At 49.1% G+C, this 23,852-nt stretch overlaps 1 protein-coding gene across 1 annotated transcript in view; it reads right to left on the bottom strand.

Moving 5' to 3' along the window:
- Positions 1-10,276: 10,276 nt before the first annotated feature.
- LOC139273907 (uncharacterized) overlaps positions 10,277-23,852 on the bottom strand; it is a 269,855-nt gene continuing 256,279 nt past the window's right edge. Inside the window, exon 6 of the mRNA XM_070890979.1 lies at positions 10,277-10,362. Coding sequence (XP_070747080.1) covers positions 10,277-10,362 — 86 coding nt within the window. The remainder of the gene's footprint in view (positions 10,363-23,852) is intronic.

Below are 23,852 nucleotides of genomic sequence, written 5' to 3'. Positions count from 1 at the left end.
TCAGCGTATAACTACACCGCCACAGGCCAGGCACCGAGAACTGTGTGGATGCTCTCAGTCGGCTACCATTGCCCACCACGGGGGTGGAAATGGCACGGCCTGCAAACTTGTTGATGGTGGCGCAGCCCGCAGACTTGTTGATGGTCATGAAGCATTTGAAAATGATAAATCACCTGTCACGGCCCGCCAGATTAGGACTTGGACCAGCCAAGATCCTCTGCTGCCCTTAGTAAAAATCTGTGTACTGCATGGGAGCTGGGCCAGCATCCCCGTTGAAATGCAAGAGCCAATCAAGCCGTTCCAGCGGTGAATGGACGAGCTGTCCATTCAGGCAGACTGCCTGTTGTGGGGTAACCATGTAGTGCTACCAAAAAAGGGCAGAGAGACGTTCATCTCAGATCTCCACAGCACACTCCCGGGTATAGTAATGATGAAAGCGATAGCCAGATCCCACGTGTGGTGGCCCGGTATCGACTCTGACTTAGAGTCCTGTGTACGGCAATGCAGCGTATGTGCTCAGTTGAGCAACGCGCCCAGAGAGGCACCACTAAGTTTGTGGTCCTGGCCCTCCAGACCATGGTCGAGGATCCATGTCGACTATGCAGGTCTGTTTCTCGGTAAAATGTTCCTGGTGGTGGTGGATGCTTTTTCAAAATGGATTGCATGTGAAATAATGTCGGTAAGCACCGCCACCACCACCATTGAAAGCCTGAGGGCCATGTTTGCCACCCACGGCCTGCCTGACAACGGGCCATGTTTCACCAGTGCCGAATTTAAAGAATTCATGACCCGCAATGGGATCAAACATGTCACCTCGGCCCCGTTTAAACCAGCCTCCAATGGGCAGGTAGAGCGGGCAATACAAACAATCAATCAGAGCCTTAAACGAGTCACAGAAGGCTCACTCCAAACCCGCCTGTCCTGAGTACTGCTCAGCTACCGCACGAGACCCCACTCGCTCACAGGGGTGCCCCCGGCTGAGCTACTCATGAAAAGGACACTTTAACTCATTGAACTCATTGAATGGCGTTGCAGGCTCGAAGGGCCGAATGGCCTACTCCTGCACCTATTTTCTATGTTTCTATGTTTCTAAAACTAGACTCTCGCTGGTTCACCCCAACCTGCATTATCAGGTAGAGAGCAGGCGGCAGCAACAAAATGTAAACGATGGTCGGGCCACTGTGTCACGGGAAATTGATCTGAATGACCCTGTGTATGTGCTAAACTATGGATCGCAGGCACGGTGATAGCTAAAGAAGGGAATAGGGTGTTTGTAGTCAAACTAGACAATGGACAAATTTGCAGAAAGCACCTGGACCAAACGAGGCTGTGGTTCACAGACTGCCCTGAGCAACCCACAGCAGACACCACCTTTTTCGAGCCCACAACACACACCCAAAGGATCAATGACATCACGCCGGACCAGGAAATCGAGCCCATCACGCCCAACAGCCCGGCAAGGCCAGGCTCACCTAGCAGCCCTGCAGGGCCAACAACACGCCAGCCCAGCGAGGGCACAGCCAACATACCAGAACAGACATTTGTACCGAGGCGGTCCACCAGGCAAAGAAAGGCTCCCGACCGCCTCACCTTGTAAATAGTTTTCACTTTGACTTTGTGGGGGAGTGATGTTGTGTATCTGTAAAGCATGCACTCCCATGTTCCGCCACCAGGGAGCTCATCCCCTGAAGTCCCAAGGATCCCAGCATCCCTTGGGAGCTCTGTATATAAGCCGGCCCCTAACGCCTGTTCCTCACTCTGGAGTGTCTTATTAAAGACTGAGGTCACTGTTACTTTAACCTCCCTGTGTGCAGCCTCATCTGTGTTAGTAACACAATAAGTTCAATGCCACCACGATAGTTGGGGGAATTTAAATAAATCTGGAATTTAAAAACTAGTATCTGTAATGGAGACCATGAAACTACTGGATTGTCATAAAAAAACAACTGCTTCACTAATGTCCTTTCGGGAAGGAAATCTGCCATCCTTACCCGGTATATGTGACTTCAGTCCCACAGCAGTGTGGTTGACTCTTAACTGCCCTCTGAAATGGCCTAGCGAGACACTCAATTGTCATAAACCACGATGACAAAGTCAGCATTGTCTTCATAAAGCAACCTCTAGACTTGACTATTCCAACGCACTCCTAGCAGGCCTCCCACATTCTACTCTACATAAACTTGAGGTCATCCAAAACTCTCTGCTTGTGTCCTAACTCGCACCAAGTCCTGCTCACCCATCATCCCTGTGCTCGCTGACCTACATTGGTTCCCAAATAAGCAACACCTCGATTTCAAAATTCTCATCCTTATTTTCAAATCCCTCATGGCCTCGCCCCTCCCTATCTCTGTAATCGCCTCCTCTGTAATGTTCGTGCTGAACCTTTCCTGAGTCCTTGACGACCAACGATTCCCACCGGTCCTCGATTCCCGCCACCCGCCGATTCCCACTGGTCCTCCGATTCTCACCGCCCGTGGCCCCTCGGTCCCCGGAGCCGCGTTTTCTGTCGGTTTTTACCATTTTCCTCGCCACTCGCCGTCCGATATCGCCGGATTGGAGACGCCTGGTGGTTGGGCCGCCGCCATCTTGGATTCACGCGTGGTCACCAGTAAAGAACCAACGACCAAAGCGTGAGTGGCTGGAGAGACTGAAGAAAAGCACAGGCGAGCAGCACACTGGAGCTGGAACTGAATGCAGTGATGTGCAGCATGTTGAGAGATGCTGCATATGTCCCCTGCTGCTGCATGGAACGTGCCGGAGGCATAGAAGGCCATCACCACAGTCACCTTCACTGCGGCAGGCAGTGCACTCCTGTTGACACAGGTAGGCTGCAGGTCTACCTTCAGGAGCTGGCATATCTGTCAGCACTTCCTTTTGGAAGCACAGCCTTCTCACGCACTTCGCCTCAGAGAGCTGGAGGTATGAGAGATGTTCCCTGTAAACCTGTGGTGGGGAAGGCCTCCTCCCCAGATGTCTTCGACCTCTCCTCCTCCATGGGCCGGCATGGCCAAAAGCTCTTCTTCTAGCTTGAAGCTGCCTGCCAATAACAACCATCATGATATGCTGGCCCCCATTCAAATCCATCACTGACCTTGTAAGGAAACTGTTATGGCACATAAAAGTGCCATTTGCAAGTCGGAGCTTCACGCAGCGTGCTGTGCACAGCCGTTGCAATCAATGTCAACTGAAATTGCGATGTCTAACCCTCCACCATCCATTTAAATATGCCACCCATACCACCTGCTGCACCCTGGGAATGCTGATTTTTTTTCAGATGTTTCCTGGGGCAGGCGTTAAATGAGGCGTAAGGGCAGAATTTTCCATCCGGGGCACTAGCGCAGCATTGCATGACGTCATGATCTCAGTTAAAATGAAGGGCGGAGTGGTAAGCTTTTGCGCCGCCGCAAATCACGAGCCGAGTTTACCGGCCAGACGCTAAAACCTGGATTCCCCGCGTCACGCCCAAAAACAGCATTTACCGTCCCTCCGGCATGCAAATAGAGAAGCCAAAGAGCAGAAAATACAGCCCAGAGTTCATTGTGGAAAAGTGTAAAGTGATGCACTTTGGGGGGACTAATATGGAAAGACAGTATACTAAAAATGGAACGATTTTGAAAAGTGTAGATGAGCAGCGAGACCTTGGTGTCCAATCCTGAAAGATGGCTGGGCAAGCTGATAAGGTGATTAAAAAAGCATATGGATTACTTGGGTTTATAAATAGAGGCATAAAATATAAAAGCAAAGAGATCATAATATAACGTTATAAATAACTGGTTAGGCCTCAGCTGAAGTATTATGGTCAATTCTGGGCACCACACCAGGAAAGTGTAAAGGCCTTAGAAAGGGTACAGAGGAGGTTTATCAGGGTGTTATTAAGAATGAGGAACTTCAGTAATGTGGAGAGGTTGTAACAGTTAGGAATATTCTCCTCGGAACAGAGAAGGTTCAGAGGTGAACTAATAGAGTTTTTTAAGATGATAAGAAATTTTGATAGAGTAGAGACTTCCTCTGGTGAGCGGGTCAGTATGGAGGTCATAGATTTAAAATCATTTGCAAAAGATCTCGGGGCCGAAATTGCCCACCGCCCAAAATGAGATGCACCTACCGCTTTTGATGTGTTCTGGCCGCCCCAATCCGTTGAAATTCAGCAGTTCGGGTTTTTTTTCCAAGTGATGCGGAAGTGGCCTCATGATGGGGGCGGGGCGGAGTGACCGATGCTGCAAGGCATCAGCGCCGTGCTGATGACATCATCGCGCTGGTGCGTCACAACGTCTCGCCCCTTCAGATAAAGGGGAGGGCCACTGCGAACTTTTAAGTCACTTTAGTGGCAAATACTGGACAACTAGGGACGGTTTTGGCCGGGCCAGCGGCCTAGTAACCAAAAAGGGGTGCCCGGCTGCCTGTTGACGGCCTGGCTGAACCCGCGGCCATAACTGTCGGCCCGACCTGGCAATCGGCCAGAAAAAAAAAATCACACGGCGGTGGCGGCAGTGTGCCCTCCCCTTTACGGGGAGTGTATTGACAGCAAAAGCTGTCGGGTGCACTGACCGGAGGCGGGGCCACGGCGGGCACCACTCCAAAACTGAGGGAGTAATTTTCAAAATAGCGGAGACTCGACGGTCATTCCCCACCGACCCATGGCTGCCGCTTTCGGGTGGCCAGAGGCCTTATAGAAAGGAACAATTTCAGCCCCCTAGAGGGGAGATCAGGAGAAATGTTTTCACTTAGAGAGTTGTCAGGATCTACCTGAAAAGGTGGTGGAAGCTGATTCCACAAATAATTTTAAAAGGGAGTTGGATAGGTATTTGAGGATGTGGATCTTACAGGGTTATGGACAAAAAGTGGGGAGGTGGGAGTAAGCATGACTGCCCTTTCAAATCTGTCTCCTCCTTAAATATATTCAAAGACCCAGCCTCCACAGCTCTCTGGGGCAGAGAATCCACAGATTTACAATCCTCTGAGAGAAGAAATTCCTCCTCATTTCCATTTTAAATGGGCGGCCCCTTATTCTGAGACTATGGGCTCAATTTTCCCCAGTGATTTGCGCCGTTTTTTTGGCGCAGGCTGCTCTTTTTGGCCTAAGTTGAATAACCACAGTTTCCCCAATCAATTTGCACCAGTGTAACTCAGTTACGATTTTTTTAAGTCAGTTTTTTTTTAGCCAAAGGGGGCATAACCAGCCATCTACGCCAATTCTGGCCATTTCGGGAAGTTTGGCCAGCTGAGAGTTACTCCAGTTGTGCTTCGGCCAGCGTATGTGGCCTCTGCAAAAAAACCTTCCGGAGAGTTAAGGAAATAAGCGCAGGTAAGGAAATCGACGCAGCAGATGCCCGGATACACTAAAAGAATTGAAAAACACAAAGCAGCAACTTACTTCCAATCCCGCCTGAAAACTGTCTGGTCCCATACTTGGTCCCCGGTTCACAGAGAGAGAGAGAGAGAGAGAAAATGAAAATTCGGGGATCGAGAATGGGACCGGACCGGGACAATGGGGACAAAGAATGGGACCGGGCCGGGAGAATGGGGACAGAGAATGGGACCGGGCCGGGAGAATGGGGATCGAGAATGGGACCGGACCGGGAGAATGGGGACCGAGAATGGGACCGGACCCGGAGAATGGGGACCGAGAATGGGACCGGACCGGGAGAATGGGGATCGAGAATGGGACCGGACCGGGAGAATGGGGACCGAGAATGGGACCGGACCGGCAAGCCCTTCGGGCGGGGTTGGAGGTAAGTTGCTGCTATGTGTTTTTCAATTCTTTTAATGTGTTGGGAGCTGGCTGTATGCTTCACTTTGCAGCCTCAGCTCGCATTGTGTCCCTGGTTACCATGGCAACCCGATCTTTTTGGCGCCGATCAAGGCTCCACCTCCAAAATTAAAGGTCGGGTTACGCCACACCAAAATGAAGAAATCCAACGGGAAATTTAGAATATTTTTTTTTGCCATACTTAGGCCCCAAAAAATCAGCATAACTCTTCAAGTACGCCAAAAAAATGCTTTGGGGAAAATTGAGCCCTATCTCCTCTAGTTTTAGTGTCCCCGATGAGTGGAAATATCCTCTTGCATCCACCTGTCAAACCACCCTCATTATCTTATATCTGGATAGAGGATTGGCTAACTAACAGAAAAGAGAGAGTTGGGATAAATGGTTCATTCTCTGGTTGGCAACCAGTAACTAGTGGGGTGCCGCAGGGATTAGTGTTTTAACCCCAACTATTTACAATCTATATTAACGACTTGGAAGAAGGGACTGAGTGTAATGTAGCTAAGGGTGCTGACGTTACAAAGATGGGAGGAAAAGCAATGTGTGAGGAGAACACAAAAAATCTGCGAAACGACATGGACAGGCTAAGTGAGTGGACAAAAATTTGGCAGATGGAGTATAATGTTGGAAAGTGTGAGGTCATGCACTTTGACAGAAAAAAATCAAAGAGCAAGTTATTATTTAAATGGAGAAAGATTGCAAAGTGCCGCAGTACAGCGGGACCTGGGGGTACTTGTGTATGAAACTCAAAAGGATAGTATGTAGGTACAACAAGTGATCAGGAAGGCCAATGGAATCTTGGCCTTTATTGCAAAGGGGATGGAGTATAAAAGCAGGGAAGTCTTGCTACAGTTATACAGGGTATTGGTGAGGCCACACCTGGAATACTGCGTGCAATTTTGGTTGCCATATTTACAAAAGGATATACTTGCTTTGGAGGCAGTTCAGCGAAGGTTCACCAGGTTGATTCCGGAGATGAGGGGGTTGACTTATGAGGAAAGGTTGAGTAGGTTGGACCTCTACTCATTGGAATTCAGAAGAATGAGAGGTGATCTTATCGAAACGTATAAGATTATGAGGGGGCTTGAAAAGGTGGATGCAGAGAGAATGTTTCCACTGATGGGGGAGACTTGAACTAGAGAGCATGATCTTAGAATAAGGGGCCGCACATTTAAAACTGTGATGAGGAGAAATTTCTTCTCTCAGAGGGTTGTAAATCTGTGGTATTTGCTGCCTCAGAGAGCTGTTGAAGCTGGGACATTGAATAAATTTAAGACAGCAATAGACAGTTTCTTAAACGATAAGGGGATAAGGGGTTATGGAGAGCAGGCAGGGAAGTGGAGCTGAGTCCTTGATCAGATCAGCCATGATCTTATTGAATGGCGGAGCTGGTTCGAGGGGCCGTATAGCCTACTCCTGTTCCTATTTCTTATGTTCTTATATGTTTCGATAAGATCGCCTCTCATTCTTCTGAACTCCAATGAGTATAGGCCCAACTTACTCAACCTATCTTCGTAAGCCAATCCCCTCATCTCCAGAATCAACCTAGTGAACCTTCTCTGAGCAGTCTCGAATGCAAGTATATATTTCCTTAAAGACAGAGAGCAAAACTGTACGCAGTACTCTAGGTATGGCTTTACTAATACCCTGTACAATTGTAGCAGGACTTCACTACTTATATACTGTATCCCCCTTGCAATAAAGGCCAACATTCCATTTGACTTCCTGTACATGCAGACTAACTTTTTCTGTTTCATGCAGAAGGACCCCCAGGTCCCTCTGTACTGCGACACTTTGCAATTTTTCTCCATTTAAATTGTAATTTGCTTTTCTATTTTTTCTGCCAAAGTGGATAACCTCACATTTTCGCACATTATACTCCATCTGCCAGATTTTTGCCCACTACCTTAGCCTGTCTATATCCCTTTGCGGATTTTTTGTGTCCTCTTCACAATTTGCTTTCCCACCCATCTTTGTATCATCAGCAAACTTGGCTACATTACACTCAGTTCCTTCATCCATGTCATTAATATAGATTGTAAATAGTTGAGGCCCCAGCACCGATCCCTGCAGCACCCCACTAGTCACCAGAAAATGACCCATTTATCCCAACTCTCTGTTTTCTGTTAGTGAGCCAATCCTCTATCCATGCTAATATATTACCCCCAACCCCGTGAACTTTTATCTTGTGCAGTAACCTTTTATGTGACACCTTATCAAATGACTTCTGGAAAACCAAATATACCACATCCACTGGTTCCCCCTTATCCACCCTGCTCGTTACATCCTCAAAGAACTCCAGCAAATTTGTCAAACATGATTTCCCCTTCTTAAAACCATGCTGACTCTGCTTGATTGAATCATGCTTTTCCAAATGTCCCGCTACTGCTTCCTTAATAATGGACTCCAGCATTTTCCCAATGACAGATGTTAGGCTAACTGGCCTATAGTTTCCTGCTTTGTGTCTGCCTCCTTTTTTAAATAGGGGATTTACATTTGCGGTTTTCCAATCCGCTGGGACTGCCCCACAATCCAGGGAATTTTGATAGGTTACAACCAATGCATCCACTATCTCTGCAGCCACTTCTTTTAAGACCATAGGATGAAAGCCCTCAGGTCCAGGGGCCTTGTCTGCCTTTAGTCCCATTATTTTACTGAGTACTACTTCACTGACCTGGGAAATGGTGAATAATTAAACAACATGGGACAGAGCAGGCTCCAAGATATCATGATGCTGCATTGGAGGCTTTGGTGGAGGAAGTGGAAAGTAGCAGAGATGTCCTTTTTCTGCAGGAGGCCAGAAAGCCCTCGAGACACATGCTGAAAAGGCAGTAGGAGCAGATAGTCCCAGAGATCAATACCAGCAGCCCTGAGGACTTGCATGTAGTGCCGCAAGAAGTACAATGACCTCACATGAGTGGTCGAGGTCAGTGAATTCATCTTCAAATGCCATATCCCACCAACTGCATCACTAGCTTCACACACTGTTCAATGCGCCATAGCCCCATTGCTCACCTACCAACAATCTCTATCAATCAGGACATAATTAACATTCATAGCTTCACCTCGCCCTCACACACTTAGCACTGCTGCAAGCCTCACTCCCACATCTCACAGCTTGCACACACTGCTAGCTATTCAACCATGACAGCCAAATCACCCAAACAGATTGCACTGCATTCATTGACACACTTCCCTCTCTTTTACAGGACAAGGTGGCACACAACTGTCGGCAGCAGGGGCTAACCGGTGGGGGACAGGCGTGCCTGCATGTCCTAACCCGCATGGAGGAGACAATCATTGATATGTTCATTGCTGAGTCCGTGGACAGCAGCGGGGCTGAAACCATTGAAGATGATGGTATCCTCATACCTAATTCTCCTTCTCACATCCCACTTCCCCCTCATCCCACAATTTCTTCTGATTTACAAGTTGCAGATGGTGTAAGCATGCACCTCCCCTCTCCACTACCTCAGACTTATTGGTATGCACAGTGAAATGCTTGGTGCACTGGGATGCCTGTCAGAAAGCCTGCGTGCAATGCCAAGGAGTATGGAGGAGTCTGGCACCAACTTGGCACGGGGCTTTGCACAGAGCTTGGAGCCCTTTCTTTCCAGCATGGACATGGTGGCCAACTCCATTGGCACATGTGTGAACCCACCATGATGCAGCGTCTGATGGCCAATGTCTCAGCTTTTATTGCAGCACAAGCAACAGCTTTTTCTGTCGGTGCACTGTGCTTGGAGTGCTTGTAAAATGGCGGTGCGGCCGCCATTAAAGGGGAGAACCTACTGCCGCGGCCGCCATCTTATTTTGTTTTGTCGGCCGACTGCCAGGTTCAGTCGGGCTGCCAACAGGCAGCCTGGCACCCCCGCTTGGATGGCAGGCCACTGGCCCGCTGAAACCCTCCCTGGTGGCCCAGTGGACCTAACTTGAATGAAGGGGAGAGACGATGTGACGTGCCAGCGTGATGACGTCATCAGCACTACGCTGATGGATGACAGCGGTGAACACTCTGCCCGCCCCCCAATTCCGCCCCTCTACTTACCGAACTTCCGCTCTCCGCCGCACATCCACCGGCTTATGACCGGCTTCCGGGCTGCTCGGAAAAATAAAGCCAAAGAGCGGAATTTCGTGCAAGAGTCCACCACATCTACCGCTGTGGTAAAAGCAATCGAAACACGGGAGGTGCACCATGTTTTCAGCGGGTGGCAATTTCGGCCCCCTAATCTCTAATTACTATGCATCTAACTTTTTATTAGTAGAATTACAAAATGTGTATTTTTGTTATTAATCTTTGTAAATAATTGTCCTAAATCACCAGATCTCAACACCTATCTACTGTTTTGTGAAACTTCATACCAATACAAATGATATCACAATTAAAATCTTGCCTAGATGTAATTTTTTTTATTTTCAACATTGATGTTCTGATTTGGAAATGTCTGGTAAATATTTTGTATTGCAGTGCATGCATAGAACATCTGCAATGCATGCATAGAATATCTTTCATACCCTCTTCATGATGGTTTGCAGTCTGTTTTTCGAACCTTTGTTGACAGCTGTCATGGCATCAGTGCGTGGTTTGTGGAGAACTGAAAATAAAAGAACAAAGTAGAAAACATAATTTTGCATAATTTATGGTCCCTTTTATGTTCATATTTTCCACTCCCTTTTTTACTTCCGAGAAAGTGGGCATGTGACTTCTCCACATTTGTAGCTCTTGACCCTGTTACATACTCAACTTTGTGACCTTGCTTCACATATGTCAACTTAGTTTGTGTGAATTGCAGATTGAAATCAGATCCACCCACTTCTTGGCATCAATAATGCTATTTTTAAATTGTTTAAAGGACTGTGAAAATTTCACTTTTGAACAAAAGTATTGAAGAAATGGAGGCCAAGAAATTTGGGAACACCCATTTTTGGCACTTGGTACTTACCCTGCTCACAAATGGTAAGTCCAAGGAGCCCTGGATATTGGGTCATGGACAATGTACCCTGTAATTTCTTTTGGTCCTGCGAAGTCCCTTTAAGAGGCTGCGCGGACCATTCACAATACCGAGCATGCGTGGTTTTTACATTGAAAAGCCAGCAAGTTGGCTGTGCCGGTTCCCTGGAGCATTGCGCAGCTGGGCAGCGTAAAGTGAAAATTTGTTATGGATATCATTTCCATATCAATGGCTATGGGCAAAATCACACGGGAATGTAATGCAAGTTCAGGCCACTGCTAATGCCGCAGCAGCCCTGAGGTAAGATATCGCGGGTCTCAGTATGTACTGTGTGTCTCTGTGAATAAAGGATTCTAAAGACTAAGCATTAGTATTCCTATTGGCACTGCCGGAAAGTAGGGAGAACAGGAGCAATGTGCTTGCTTGCTTATTGACTCTCCTTCTTGGGAGAGGGAGTGTGAGGGAGAACCAAAACTACAACTTCTTCAACAGCTGGAAGAAAATAACATCTACTTGGAAGGAGGGCGACGACTACTAACTAAAGATCAACATAAGGTGGGTGTTGGTGCACTTTCTCTTCAGGACTATTACCTGTAGGATGGGGGATGAAAGAAGATAAAGGCTGAAAAATCATGGGGGGAGTGTGTGTATGTGTGTATGCTCTTTCAAAATCAAATAGGCTGCACACACTTAAAAACATTGCCTAGTCTGTGGAAGCTGGAGCTATCTGGGTAAGGTTTTACTTTCTACTCCCATTAACAAGACTTGATGGAGGACTGTGTCTGGCAGTTCCAGCGGTCCCGGGAGAAGATATCTCCTCCCCCTATCAGGAAGATCCTAAAGACTTGAATTTAATATCAAGAAAGTGCAACCCTGCAGCACACTCGCCCACCCATCGAGCCCTGTTTTGAGTGGTGACCCCACCTCTGCAGCCTCCCTTCTTCCTCCCCTCTCTCTCCATCTCTCACTCTGGAGAGCCAACCTCTCCCTTTCATTATTATTATTGTTTTCTTTACCTTTTATGAGCAGGGGGAGAGGGTGCCTCTCCCATCCAAACATCCCAGGGGGAAGTGGGTTTTCCTTTTTTTTTCTAAAGCCCCTCTGTTTGAAAGAAAGGCCATATTAATCTTGGGCCAAAACTTGGTGATTGTAGCCGTTAATTAACAGCAATGGTGACTCCATCTTCGCCACATACAGGACAAGCAAGGACATACATGGGCATGACAGCTCCAGCCATTCCTGCTGCCCTGTCACCTTTCACCCTATCACCAAAAACCATGGGGTGAAGAACTACACTCACTTCAACATGACCATCGAGACGTGCGTCAAAGCCATGGCTGGGGTTGGCGGCCCATCAGCCTTCGTTGCCACCTCAAAGGTCTGGACAGGCGGTGTTCCTGCCCAAAATAAGGGGTTCACAGTGTGAGGGACCTTCCTGCTGGTAGATCCTCTCGAGGCCACCATGCAGTGAATTATTTTATCAAATGTCCCGCCCTTTATCCCCAATGAGTCCTCCTCCCCACCCACATCAACTAGGGGAGGTGAGATCGGGAATAGCGTCGATCCCGCTCGGCTTCAGGGAGGCCAGCCTCTGTCATGCCTTCACCTTCTGGCACCAGCTTTACGTTTGGCTGGGTGGGAGGAGGACACAGAGGGTGGATTCGTGGTTAACCACCAGGGGACTCCCGCGTGTTCTGGACATCGGACGATGTACGGTGCCACGCTTGCAAGGAGGTGGGTCATGCACGTAAAAACTGCTCTGCCTCCAAGGCCATCAAAACAACTAAGGCAACCAAGGTAGGCACCGCCACTGCCCCACGCCAACACACCCTCACCCCGGCCCCCGTCCCGTGCCAGTAACACCAAATGTCGGAGGCCAATGTCATCGTGGCCTCTGATGGGGAGGGTGGAGAGCATCCATATGGAAGAAATGCATGGAGGAAGAATAAGCACCTCGGGCAGAGTCCCCGGAGAATGCGTACGGTCCCATACCTGCGCTCATTTGGGATCCTGATCATGTGCCCGCAAGCAATCCTAAGCCCATGATTGTGCCTGCTTCTGCGGAATACTTGAAACCTGCAGTTGGGCTTGGGATCGGGAGCCAGAAACAGAAGGAGGATGTGGAGGTTGAGGCCTCTGCCGAGATGGAGGTTTCCCCCTCTCTGCACCCCTCCGGGAGAAAGAGCCAAAGGCGCCGCTCCTTGGAAGCGGAGGAGGACCCAGGTCCTTCCATAGAAGAGGAGATAGTCCCCCCACCACCACCACGTGCAGTCGGCGCGAGTCGCCCATCCCTCAGGAGTGTGAGACAGATCCGTCTGTCCAGCCTCTGCTCCCGGGGGTGGGAAGGAGCGAGACCGCTGAGGCTCAGCTCACCCAGCCACACCCTAACATCTCCCGGGGGTTGTTCGACATGGTCGACAATTTTAATAAAAACCGGGTCAGTGGGTGGCAGCGGGGAAGGGGAATCCCCCCCCCCCCCGTCTCTCACTTTTGTGCCGCATGTGTTGGAGGAATTTGGGATGGCTTTTTCGCCAGTTTCACCATACTGCCTGAGGTGGAGGGGAGGCCTGGACTGCTGCCACCCTTTGGCCCAAGACCCGTGGAGGACCCCAGGGAGGACTCCTCTGCTGTCGATCCTGGGGGCGGGATCGTGACAGAGGTGGGAGCGGCTGGTGCGGCTGAGCCATTTGCTGCACCCTGTGCGGTGCGCGGATCAACCGCTGGCGACGACCCCCTGGAGGAGGATGGCGACTCGGCGGAGGGCACTGGGAATGATTTGGAGTCAATCACCAGTGAGGCAGTGGATGCCCTTGTTCCCCCTCTCGATTCTTCCCTCATCCCCTTTAAGGAGCTCCAGGAATTTCTGGTTGGTTGCCTGGGTCGTCGCAATAAAGTCCAGTTGTCCCTCGACAGATGGTCGGAGCTGGTGCTACTCATCAGGTCTGTCCACTCCGAGAGCCAAACAGATTGATGCTCTGCTACACCTGGCAGAGCTGACCGGTGCCCTCAGCCAGCTCTCGAGGGGAAAATCCCTGGGGCTCTACAGGCAAACCGTGAAGTTCCACTGGGCGTTCTGGGACGTCCTGGGGGCAACCGCGTGTGGGTCCTGGGGGGAGATCTGGCGACCGGGGAGATGCCCCTCTCTTGGCGCAGGGCAGTCATCATCCTACTGTCCAAGAGGGGTGATCTCCACCTAATTAAGAACTGGCGCCCGATCTCCCTCCTCGGCACAGCCTACAAAATCTTTGCCAGGGCAATGTCAGCTTGCTTTGGCACCATGCTAGCCCACATAACCCACCCCCACCAATGCGATACAGTCCCAAGCCACACAATCCACGCCGACATCCAATTGGTCCGAGACCTGGTCCACATTCCCAGTGGGCTGGTCTGTCGGTCACCTTCCTTTCCCTGGATCAGGAGAAGGCATTTGACAGGGTGGATCATGAGAACCTCTTCAGGACTCTGCGTGCATTCGGGCTTGGGACGTATTTTGTCACCCGGATCCAACATGTGTATGCCGCTATGAAGTGTCTGATTAAAATTAACTCGTATTTGACGGCGCCCTTCGCTTTGGGACAGGGGTGCGTCAGGGATACTCCATGTCTGGCCAGTTATATGCCATCTGTGAGGAGCCTTTCCTGCGCCTCTTGCGGAAGTGGTCGACGGGACTAGCTCTGCAAGGGCTGGGCATGGATGTCATCCTCCCGGCTTACGCCGATGATGTGCTCCTCATAGTCACTGATCATGTTGACTTCAGGAGGATGCTGTGGAGAGTCCACGTTAGGTGGGGTGCAATCATCTCTGAGTTCTGCTCAGCCGGATACAGATGCTGAACCCCAGGGTACATCGTTGAGAAAGAGAATGATAGAGGTGCATCAGCAACTTTGCGAAGTACTGACAGACATGCCATGCATACTCTCTACAATAGCAGAGAGGATGGAGGAGTCCAACTCGAACAGTAGTGGATTGGTGGCATAGGTAATTGCGAGATTGTCTGGCATGGAGAGAGCAGCCACCTTCATGGAGCTTCAAACCCAGCTCTTAAATGTGTCAATGCAGGCCCTGACCATGGCTGTGCAGACTTTGCATGCCAACATGCCTGCCATCTTAAACAGGTTGATGGGGAGGGAAATGGGTGAGAAGTGATCTTACAAAGCGGCATTGATCTTCACCAAGCTGGTCTGCAGCAGAGTGGTCAGAGTGATGTGGCACTGGCCCAGGACATGGAAGTGGGAACGCTCCCACATCTCCAGTTACCGCCCCCCCCCCCCCCCGGAGCAGTCTTTAGCAGGTTTCTCAAGGGCTCTAAAACCCAGATTTCATAGGCCAAAAGCATCTCAGCAGTCAGAACAGGGACCTGAGCAGCCTGCCTCTACTTCTGTTGAAGCCACATGGGATGTAGAAGTGTTACGAAGTGAGAGTTAAAGCAATTGTAATTCAACAGGGGTATATGAACATAAGAACATAAGAAATAGGAGCAGGAGTAGGCCATACGGCCCCTCGAGCCTGCTCCGCCATTTAATACGATCATGGCTGATCTGATCATGGACTCAGGTCCAATTCCCCGCCTGCTCTCCATAACCCCTTATTCCCTTATCGGTTAAGAAACTGTCTATTTCTGTTTTAAATGTATTCAATGTCCCAGCTTCCACAGCTCTCTGAGGCAGCGAATTCCAGATCCACAACCCTCTGAGAGAAGACATTTCTCCTCATCTCTGTTTTAAATGGGCAGCCCCTTATTCTAAGGTTAAGATAAGATCACCTCTCATTCTTCTGAATTCCAATGAGTAGTGGCCCAACCTACTCAACCTTTCCTCATAAGTCAACCCCCTCATCTCCAGAATCAACCAAATGAAACTTCTCTGAACTGCCTCCAAAGCAAGTATATCCTTTCGTAAATATGGAAACCAAAACTGCACGCAGTATTCCAGGTGTGGCCTCACCAATACCTTATATAGCTGTAGTAAGACTTCCCTGCTTTTATACTCCATCCCCTTTGCAATAAAGGCCAAGAAACCATTGGCCTTCCTGATCACTTGCTGTACCTGCATACTAACCTTTTGTGTTTCATGCGCAAGTACCCCCAGGTACTGCAGCACTTTGCAATCTTTCTCCATTTAAATAATAACTTGATCTTTGATTTTTTTCTGCCAAAGTGCATGACCTCACATTTTCCAACATTATACTCCATCTGCCAAATTTTTGCCCACTCACTTAGCCTGTCTATGTCCTTTTGCAGATTTTTTGTATTCTGCTCACACATTGTTTTTCCTCCCATCTTTGTATCATCAGCAAACTTGGCGGTCCCTTCCTCCAAGTCGTTAATATAGATTGTATTTAGTTGGGGTCCCAGCACTGATCCCTATGGCACCCCACTGGTTACTGATTGCCAACCCGAGAATGAACCATTTATCTCTGTTTTCTGCTCGTTAGCCAATCCTCTATCCATGCTAATATATTACCCCTGACCCCATGAACTTTTATCTTGTGCAGTAATCTTTTATGTGACACCTTGTCAAATGCCTTCTGGAAGTCCAAATATACCACATCCACTGGTTCCCGTTTATCCACCTGGGAGTTTGTCAAAATGTTAGGTTGTTAAGTTTCCTTTTTTTATTACACCACATAAAATGTATTGCTTAACACCACTTCCACATCTTGCCCATTATTGCGCCCTGAGTGCCAACTCATCATTTCACTTGTTTCATGATGAATGTCAATACATGAAGATGCGTGTATGCGTGGTTTAAGGACTCTATTGTGTAAAGTGGTGGGGCGGTTGGTGGTGGTGGTGGTGGTGGTTTTTGTTTGTTATTTGTTCCAGTTAGAATAACTAACTGAACATTTGAGCTATGAGGGCTTCCCTGGCATCCCGGGCAACAATGTGACTGATCTGGTGTTGGGTGCCCCATCATCATGTTCCTCCTCCTCTTTTTCAATGTTCTCCCCATTAGAAGATGCCTGATGACCACTTTGGTCGTCCTCCACCTCTAATCCTCTCTGCTTTGCAATTAAGTGCAGGACGCAGTACACCACAATGATACTGGAGACGCTTTCTGGTGAATGCTGATGGGTGCCTCCAGACCTATCTGGGCACCTGAAGTGCATCTTCAACATGTCAAGGGACATGGTATGGTCATGTGGCTCATTGGTGAGGTTCCTCACAGGCACCAAGAGCCAGGTTTGAAAGGGGTGTCTCTTGTCTCCTACAAGCCAGCCCTTAAACCAGTGTCCTAGAGATAAAAGGTATGGAATGTTGATCTGCTGCGGTATAAAAGCATCATGACAGCTCCCAGTGAATCTGGCACACACCTGCATGAATCACTTCTTGTGGTTGTGCCAGTGGGAAGCCAGCCAGAGAAGGGAATAAGAGTACCCGCTCATATTGGCTATTGTCGTCACTGGGAAAGTTGACATAAGTCGACGCCCTGGCAAACAACCCATCCGAGACCTGCCATATACATTTATGGGCAGCCGAATGACAGACCCTCAAGATGTCTTCAGTGGCGCAGTGGAAAGAGTCAGGTGCAAAGAAATTGAGGACAGTAGTGAATTTGACAGTGATGGCAATAATGGCCACCAGCTCCAGCAGGGAGCAGCTCTTCTTCAAGGAGGCTGCAGATGTCTGCGACCACCTGCTGTGCAATCTGAGCCTGCGGCAGCACTATTCTTCAGATAAGTCAAGGAAGCTTCTGTCGGTAGACGCTCTCACATGGGATGTGCCTCCTGCACCTCGGCCCCTCTGTTGCTCTCCACTCTGCTGTTCTCCACTCTGCTCTCTCCGCTGCTGTTTTCCACCTCTCTCTGGTGCACCTCGCTTGTGTGTCTGCTAATCCCACCACAGCACAATGTTGCAGCAGTGGATGGTGATTGTCTTCCTCATCCGATGTCCTATCTAAAACGTCCATGGCAGCCCCTATCCTGCTGGTGTCCCTTTTGAATGCTTCCACATTTCTCAAAAACCACTATGCTGACAAGAATTCTCTGCAAAACATTTGCTGGAGGGAACTGACAAAGCAGCTTTAAGCACTGAGCCTTTATTGAGATTGGGCAATCGGAACTCTAAAGACCCCCATGAAGTGCACCTCAATCTCGCCTCCTTTTCACGAGTGAGTTTCACAAATCCCGGGTAACCCATGCTGGTGGCGTTAAATTTAAATGTCTATTTAATTCAATTGAAAATCGCCTCATTACCCTGTGCTAATTTAGTTAATTAGAGTACCTGTGCTAATTTAGTTAATTGGAGTACCTACCCATTATCCCTACTGCCTGTCTCCTGCTGCTCAGCCAGTTTCAGAACCAGGTCACTAATTTGCCCTCAATTCCGTGGGCATCTACCTTAGTTAACAGTCTTTTATGTGAGGTTATCCACTTTGACATAAAAAATAGAAAAGCAAATTATAATTTAAATGGAGAAAAATTGCAAAGTGCTGCAGTACAGAAGGACCTGGGGGTCCTTGTGCATGAAACACAAAAAGTTAGTATGCAGGTACAGCAAGTAATCAGGAAAGCATATGGAATGTTGGCCTTTATTGCAAGGGGGATAGAGTATTAAAGCAGAGAAATCCTGCTACAACTGTACAGGGTATTGGTGAGGCCAAACCTGGAGTACTGCGTACAGTTTTGGTCTCCATATTTAAGAAAGGATATATACCTGCATTGGAGGCTGTTCAGAGAAGATTCACTAGGTTGATTCCGGAGATGAGGGGTTGACTTATGAAGATAGGTTGAGTAGGTTGGGCCTAGACTCATATGAGAGGTGATCTTATCGAAATATATAAGATAATGAGGGGGCTCAACAAGGTGGATGCAGAGAGGATATTTCCACTCATAGGGGAAACTAAAACTAGGGGACCATGGGCCCAATTTTCCACAACCACTTTTTTCGGCGCACTTCCCCTAAATGCGCCGACTTTGCGCGCTGGAAACGGCGCTGAAAAAAAGTGGCCCTATCCTGCCCGCTCTGTCGCGTCTCCGGTGTCCCAGCGTGGTGTACATAGTGCAGTGGGGGGCAGAGCAACAGCCCAGCGCAGAAAACTGTGCTGGAAGCTGTACGCATGCGCAGTGGGATCTACGCGCATGCTCCTCGCCCTCCCAGCGTGTCCTGTGGGCTGTGAGCAGGACCCAATGCTCGCAGCCCCTATCCCTGGCCGAAGGAACGCCCCGATGTTCGCTGCACCCTATCACTGGCCGAAGGGATGCCCCGATGTTCGCCTGGTGAGTGGGGAATATCCTGCAATATTTATTCAGGGTCGTTCAGATTTGTCAGAAACTGAATGCATCATAAACAAAGTATAAAAGTTGGGAATTTGGGTAAAAGTTGGTGTCATGTATCTCACACTACTGTATATAACTGTATCTTACCATACTATACATGACTGTAACTAGATATGACCTGTAACCACAAGCATACCTTACCACCAGGGGAGCACTTGCAGGAGACACTGCATACCTGTTCCACACAGGTATATAAAGGCAGGTCTCAGGCAAGTGTGGCACTCGAGAGCTGTGAAATAAAGTTGCAGGTCCAGAGTGACCTTGACTTCAGTATGTGCCTCGTGTAAGTCTGTACTGCAGGGTCAGGACTTTACAGTTGAGATTATCCACTTTGGACCCAAGAAAGATAGATCAGAATAAATGGTGTGAAGCTCGGAACTGTGATGCTTTAAATGTACTAACCTGCGCTGAATTCTTAACTGCCTGCAATGTTTTTCAGAGCTGGCCACATACGCTGACCTAAGTCGATTTGGAGTAAGTTTTAGCTGGCCAAAGTGGCATAAATGACCAAAACTGGCATAAGTGGCTGGGAACACCCACTTTTGAAAAACAAAGACTCAACTAAAAAAAAATTGAACCTAACTGAGTTACTCTGGAGCAAGTGTATTGGGGAAAATGGCGTTTTTTAACTTACGCCAGAAAAACCAACTTACCCCCAAAAAATTGGAGCAAGTCATGGCCAAAATTGGCCCATAGTTTCAGAATAAGGGGCCGCCCATTTAAAACTGAGATGAGGAGGAATTTCTTCTCTCAGAGGGTTGTAAATCTATGGAATTCCCTGCCCGAGAGCTGAGGAGGCTGGGTCATTGAATATATTTAAGGTGGATATAGAAGACAGATTTTTGAGTGATAAGGGAATAAGGGGTTATGGGGAGCGGGCAGTGAAGTGAAGCTGAGTCCATGATCAGATCAGCCATGATCTTATTCAATGGCGGAGCAGGCTCAAGGGGCCAGGTGGCTTACTCCTACTCCTATTTCTTATGTTCTTATGACAGGCAAAGGCACAAGGAAGACAGGCATTAATGGAATGCACAAGGATGATTAGTTGATGATTGTATGCATTATGGCATGATTTGATTAAAACATTTGGTGTGGAATATTTATTTTGTGTTGGCTTTTATTTTTGCATTGTGGCCAAGCTGCCCCTCTAATGCTCACTAACAGAGTAAATAAAGGTAAGGTGTGGGACTGTTGGTGAATGTGGAATTGGGAGTAGCGTTTACTGGTATCGCAGCCGAATAGGTCAGTCACAGACAGCCTGGCCAGAAAAGGGACGTCTGGGTTGCCACCTCCCACCTCTTCCTCCTTCTCCTGTTCATTCTCTACTTCCTCCTCCTTCTCCTCCTCCTCTTCCGCTCCCTCTCTTCCTGCTCCTCTTGAGCTGGTTGCCATGTAGCTGGTGACAAGGGCTGTGACCTCATGATGACGAGGTTGTGCAGCATGCAGCAGACCACCACGAGTCTTGACACGCACTCTGCCGAGTACTGCAGGGCTCCTCCAGAGCGGTCTCGGTGACGGAAGCATTGCTTCAGCAAACCAATGGTCTGCTCGATGATATTCTGTGTGGCAGCATGGCATTCATTGTATGCATGCTGCCCACGTGTGCGTGGGTTGTGCATCAGAGTCATGAGCCAGGTGGTCAACCCTGTCACCCAATAGCCACCCTCCAATTTTTCGTGGTGGCTCAAATGCAGATGGCACAGCGGACTGCCGCAGAATGAAGGCATCAAGACTGCTGCCAGGATACCGGGCATTGAGCTGCATGATGCGCTGCCTATGGTCCCACATCAGCTGGATGTTGAGGGAGTGGAATCCCTTTCGGTTGCGGTACATCTCGGAGTTGACATGCAGCGCCCACAATGCGACGTGCGTGCAGTCAATGGCATCCTGCACCATGGGGAGACGTACCATACTCGCGAGGTCGCGTGGGCGCACCAACAGCTACTCTCTGGCCAGAGAGAAAGAAATGTATTTAGCTCTCTTTGACTACAGAGCCTCAGTTACCTCCCCGATGCAACAGTGCATGGTAAACAGGGAGATGTTGCAAACATCTCCTGCTCCAGCCTAGAAGGAGCCCAACGCATAAGGGTTCATGGTCACCATGACCTTCACAGCTACTGGCATTGCAGTCCTCCCCTTGCTCTGAGGTTGCAGCTGTTGACGTTGTTATAGATGTAAACTTGTATATACTTTGCACAGCCACCAGAGGGCTCATCCCCTGGAGTCCCAAGGGATCCCATAATCCCCTGGGAGCACAGGTACTTAAGGAGGCCTCACAGGCTGGAGAGGCACTCTGGAGACCTGCAATAAAAGACTATGGTCACACTTTACTTTGAGCTCACAGTATCCAGTCAGACTCTTTATTCATACATAACAACTGGCGATGAGATACAAATGACGAACCCAACTGTGGTGTATGTAGCACTCAAATCACTGACTCCACACAGTCTGGTGTTGTAGTAACTGCTGTGATCTTAGTCCTTTATTGTGTAACTCCAGAGTGACTCTCAGGTGTGGTGGGCAGCCTTTTATACTCTGTCTTGCAGGTACGTCCAGGTCTTCCACCACAGCGCCCTCTGTGGCACCCCATTGTAACCATACATTTAATGTACCTGGACAATACATAACATCTCACTTCCCCCCCCCAGTTCCAAAAGCAATTGCCGGTAACCTCGGCCTTGTTCGTCCGGGTTGATTTGTGAGTGTGAGTCCATGACCATCCCTTCCCTCTTCTCCCCCATGTAGAGATTATGCTTGCGATCCGGTGCAAGCATGTGGTATTTGCAGTCCTTACATGGGTGATGAAGTACACGAGCATAACCTCCAACAGAAAGCAGGTATACATTGACAGTGCATTTGTATGGTACATATAGATGCTTTGAAGAATTACAACAAAAGGTTGCAGGTACACTGAACAGTTATTTAATCCCAGCTCCACTGGGTGAGGTATACAGCCCCTTTTTGCCCGAGGTAATGGGCTGCGCTGAGACAGGGTATCGCAACTAGTGCGTTGCCTCTGTTTTCAGAAAGTAGGCGCCTTTGCGGCTCATCTGCCGCCGCTGAACCATAGCATGAATCACATAAAATCGACAATCGCATTAATTCACAGATCCATTAACCCTTTTACTTGTACCTCATGGTATTAACTCTTTTCGTAAATCACCCATCATTTTAAACATAGTAATCATTTCAGCATCAAAATATTAACTCCTGTCTTAAATCACTTCATCATACAAATCACATTTCGCATTTAGGCTCGCTCTTGCCTTACAAAAGTCTCTTTGTGGGGACCGCCAATGGTGTAGGGCCCTTTTAAGACTTTCGGGCACATTTCCCTTTTAAGACGCCATCTTGTTGTTCCCATGAGGCTTCCACTGGGCGCCACCATTTTAGTTGCACTGCTTGCCTTTCTCTGCAGATTTCTGCTGCCACGAGGCTCACCACCATCTTGAGCTCGCTGTGCCCCTTTACATTGAAACAACTCCGCCAACAGTTGCAGCCAATTACAGAAAATGAGGTTCCAAGCCAAAAGAGATGTAACGTGCCTGAAGAAATGGTACAGAAAAGGCGTAGGTTAAACGCTCATTTTGTTGAGGAGGAGCTTCCTACAATTACTGAACCAATTGAGGATGTGAGTGGCTTGACTGCACTGTTGAGCGAGTTTGAGAAGAGCAATTGTGCTGAAGCCGAAACCGCGGGACGCTTGGGTGTCCTTAATCACTCGCACCTCGGAGATCTGCCCGTACCCGGAGAGCACTTCTTCCAGGGCCTGCTCGTCTGTGTCGAGATTTAGACCGCCGATGAACAGCTTTCCTTCTCCGGACCCTTACGCAAGGTTGGTTTGCTGGGTGTTTTCACTGCTGAACTCCAGCCTGCTGCTGCCTACCAGTTCGCTCTCGGCTCTCTCTCGGGGCCCACCACACTTCGACCGCACCTGGGAGCCGCAACACATCAGCCCCCGCACCACCGCATCCTCTGGAGCCGGCCTCTGCCTGCGGGCCGGCAGTGCCTGCTGGAGCAGCCCGTCGAAGCCCTTCTTTCTCCTCCAGCTCAGTCGGCGCTGCTCTTTGGGAACCCGGGGGACAGCGGTCTGTGGAGGAATGAAGTCTTCCCAGCTCCCATGGACCTTCCCCATCCACCTCCTGCCGAGTAGCGTTGGCCCATCGCCTGCAATGATCCACAAAGGTAAACCGTGCATCTTGCCCCCGTGAGATACCTGCACATCCGCTCTGCCAAGAACAGGTATCAGTTCCCTGGTGTAGGTGCGCAGCTTCGCCGTGACCGGGACCAGCTTGGGTCGTGCAGCTGGGTTAATCCACAGTTTATCAAAAGTTTCCTGACTCATCAGCGACTGACCCGATCCAGTATCCACTTCCATATTCACTGGGACTCCGTTAATCTTGACTTCCAAAACCACTGGGGCCGAATCGTCAGTACAAGTATACAGACCAAACGCCTCATCTTCTTCTACCTGTTCCTCGCTGGATGGTGGATCATCTACCCCCTCCTCAGCCAGATGGTGAGTCAGGTTTCTTTTGCACATACGCTGAAGGTGGCCTTTCGTGTGGCAGATATTGCACGTATGCTCCGCAAACCTGCACCGGTGAGCCCCATGGCTTCCTCCGCAGCGCCAGCATGGTGCTACTCGATTAGCCCCCCTCGGCGGACTCTGAGTTGCAGGACCCCGAGGTCCCTGCTTGCTGCCCCGGGCAGAGCCACGTTCTGCAGTTTTGTCCGTGACGGACGCTATCCTGTGGACAGTGCCTGCCGGGTTCAAGACTGTGTGGGGGATCATCTACTTGGTGCTGCAAGTCGAGGTCATAAATGCCTGACTGATGTTAATGGCTTGCTTCAGG

The sequence above is a fragment of the Pristiophorus japonicus genome, chromosome 9 (genome assembly GCF_044704955.1).
Source record: "Pristiophorus japonicus isolate sPriJap1 chromosome 9, sPriJap1.hap1, whole genome shotgun sequence".
Classification (NCBI taxonomy): Eukaryota; Metazoa; Chordata; class Chondrichthyes; family Pristiophoridae; genus Pristiophorus; species Pristiophorus japonicus.
Note: the sequence above shows the minus strand (reverse complement) of the source record. Positions and strands in the feature narration are given on the sequence as shown.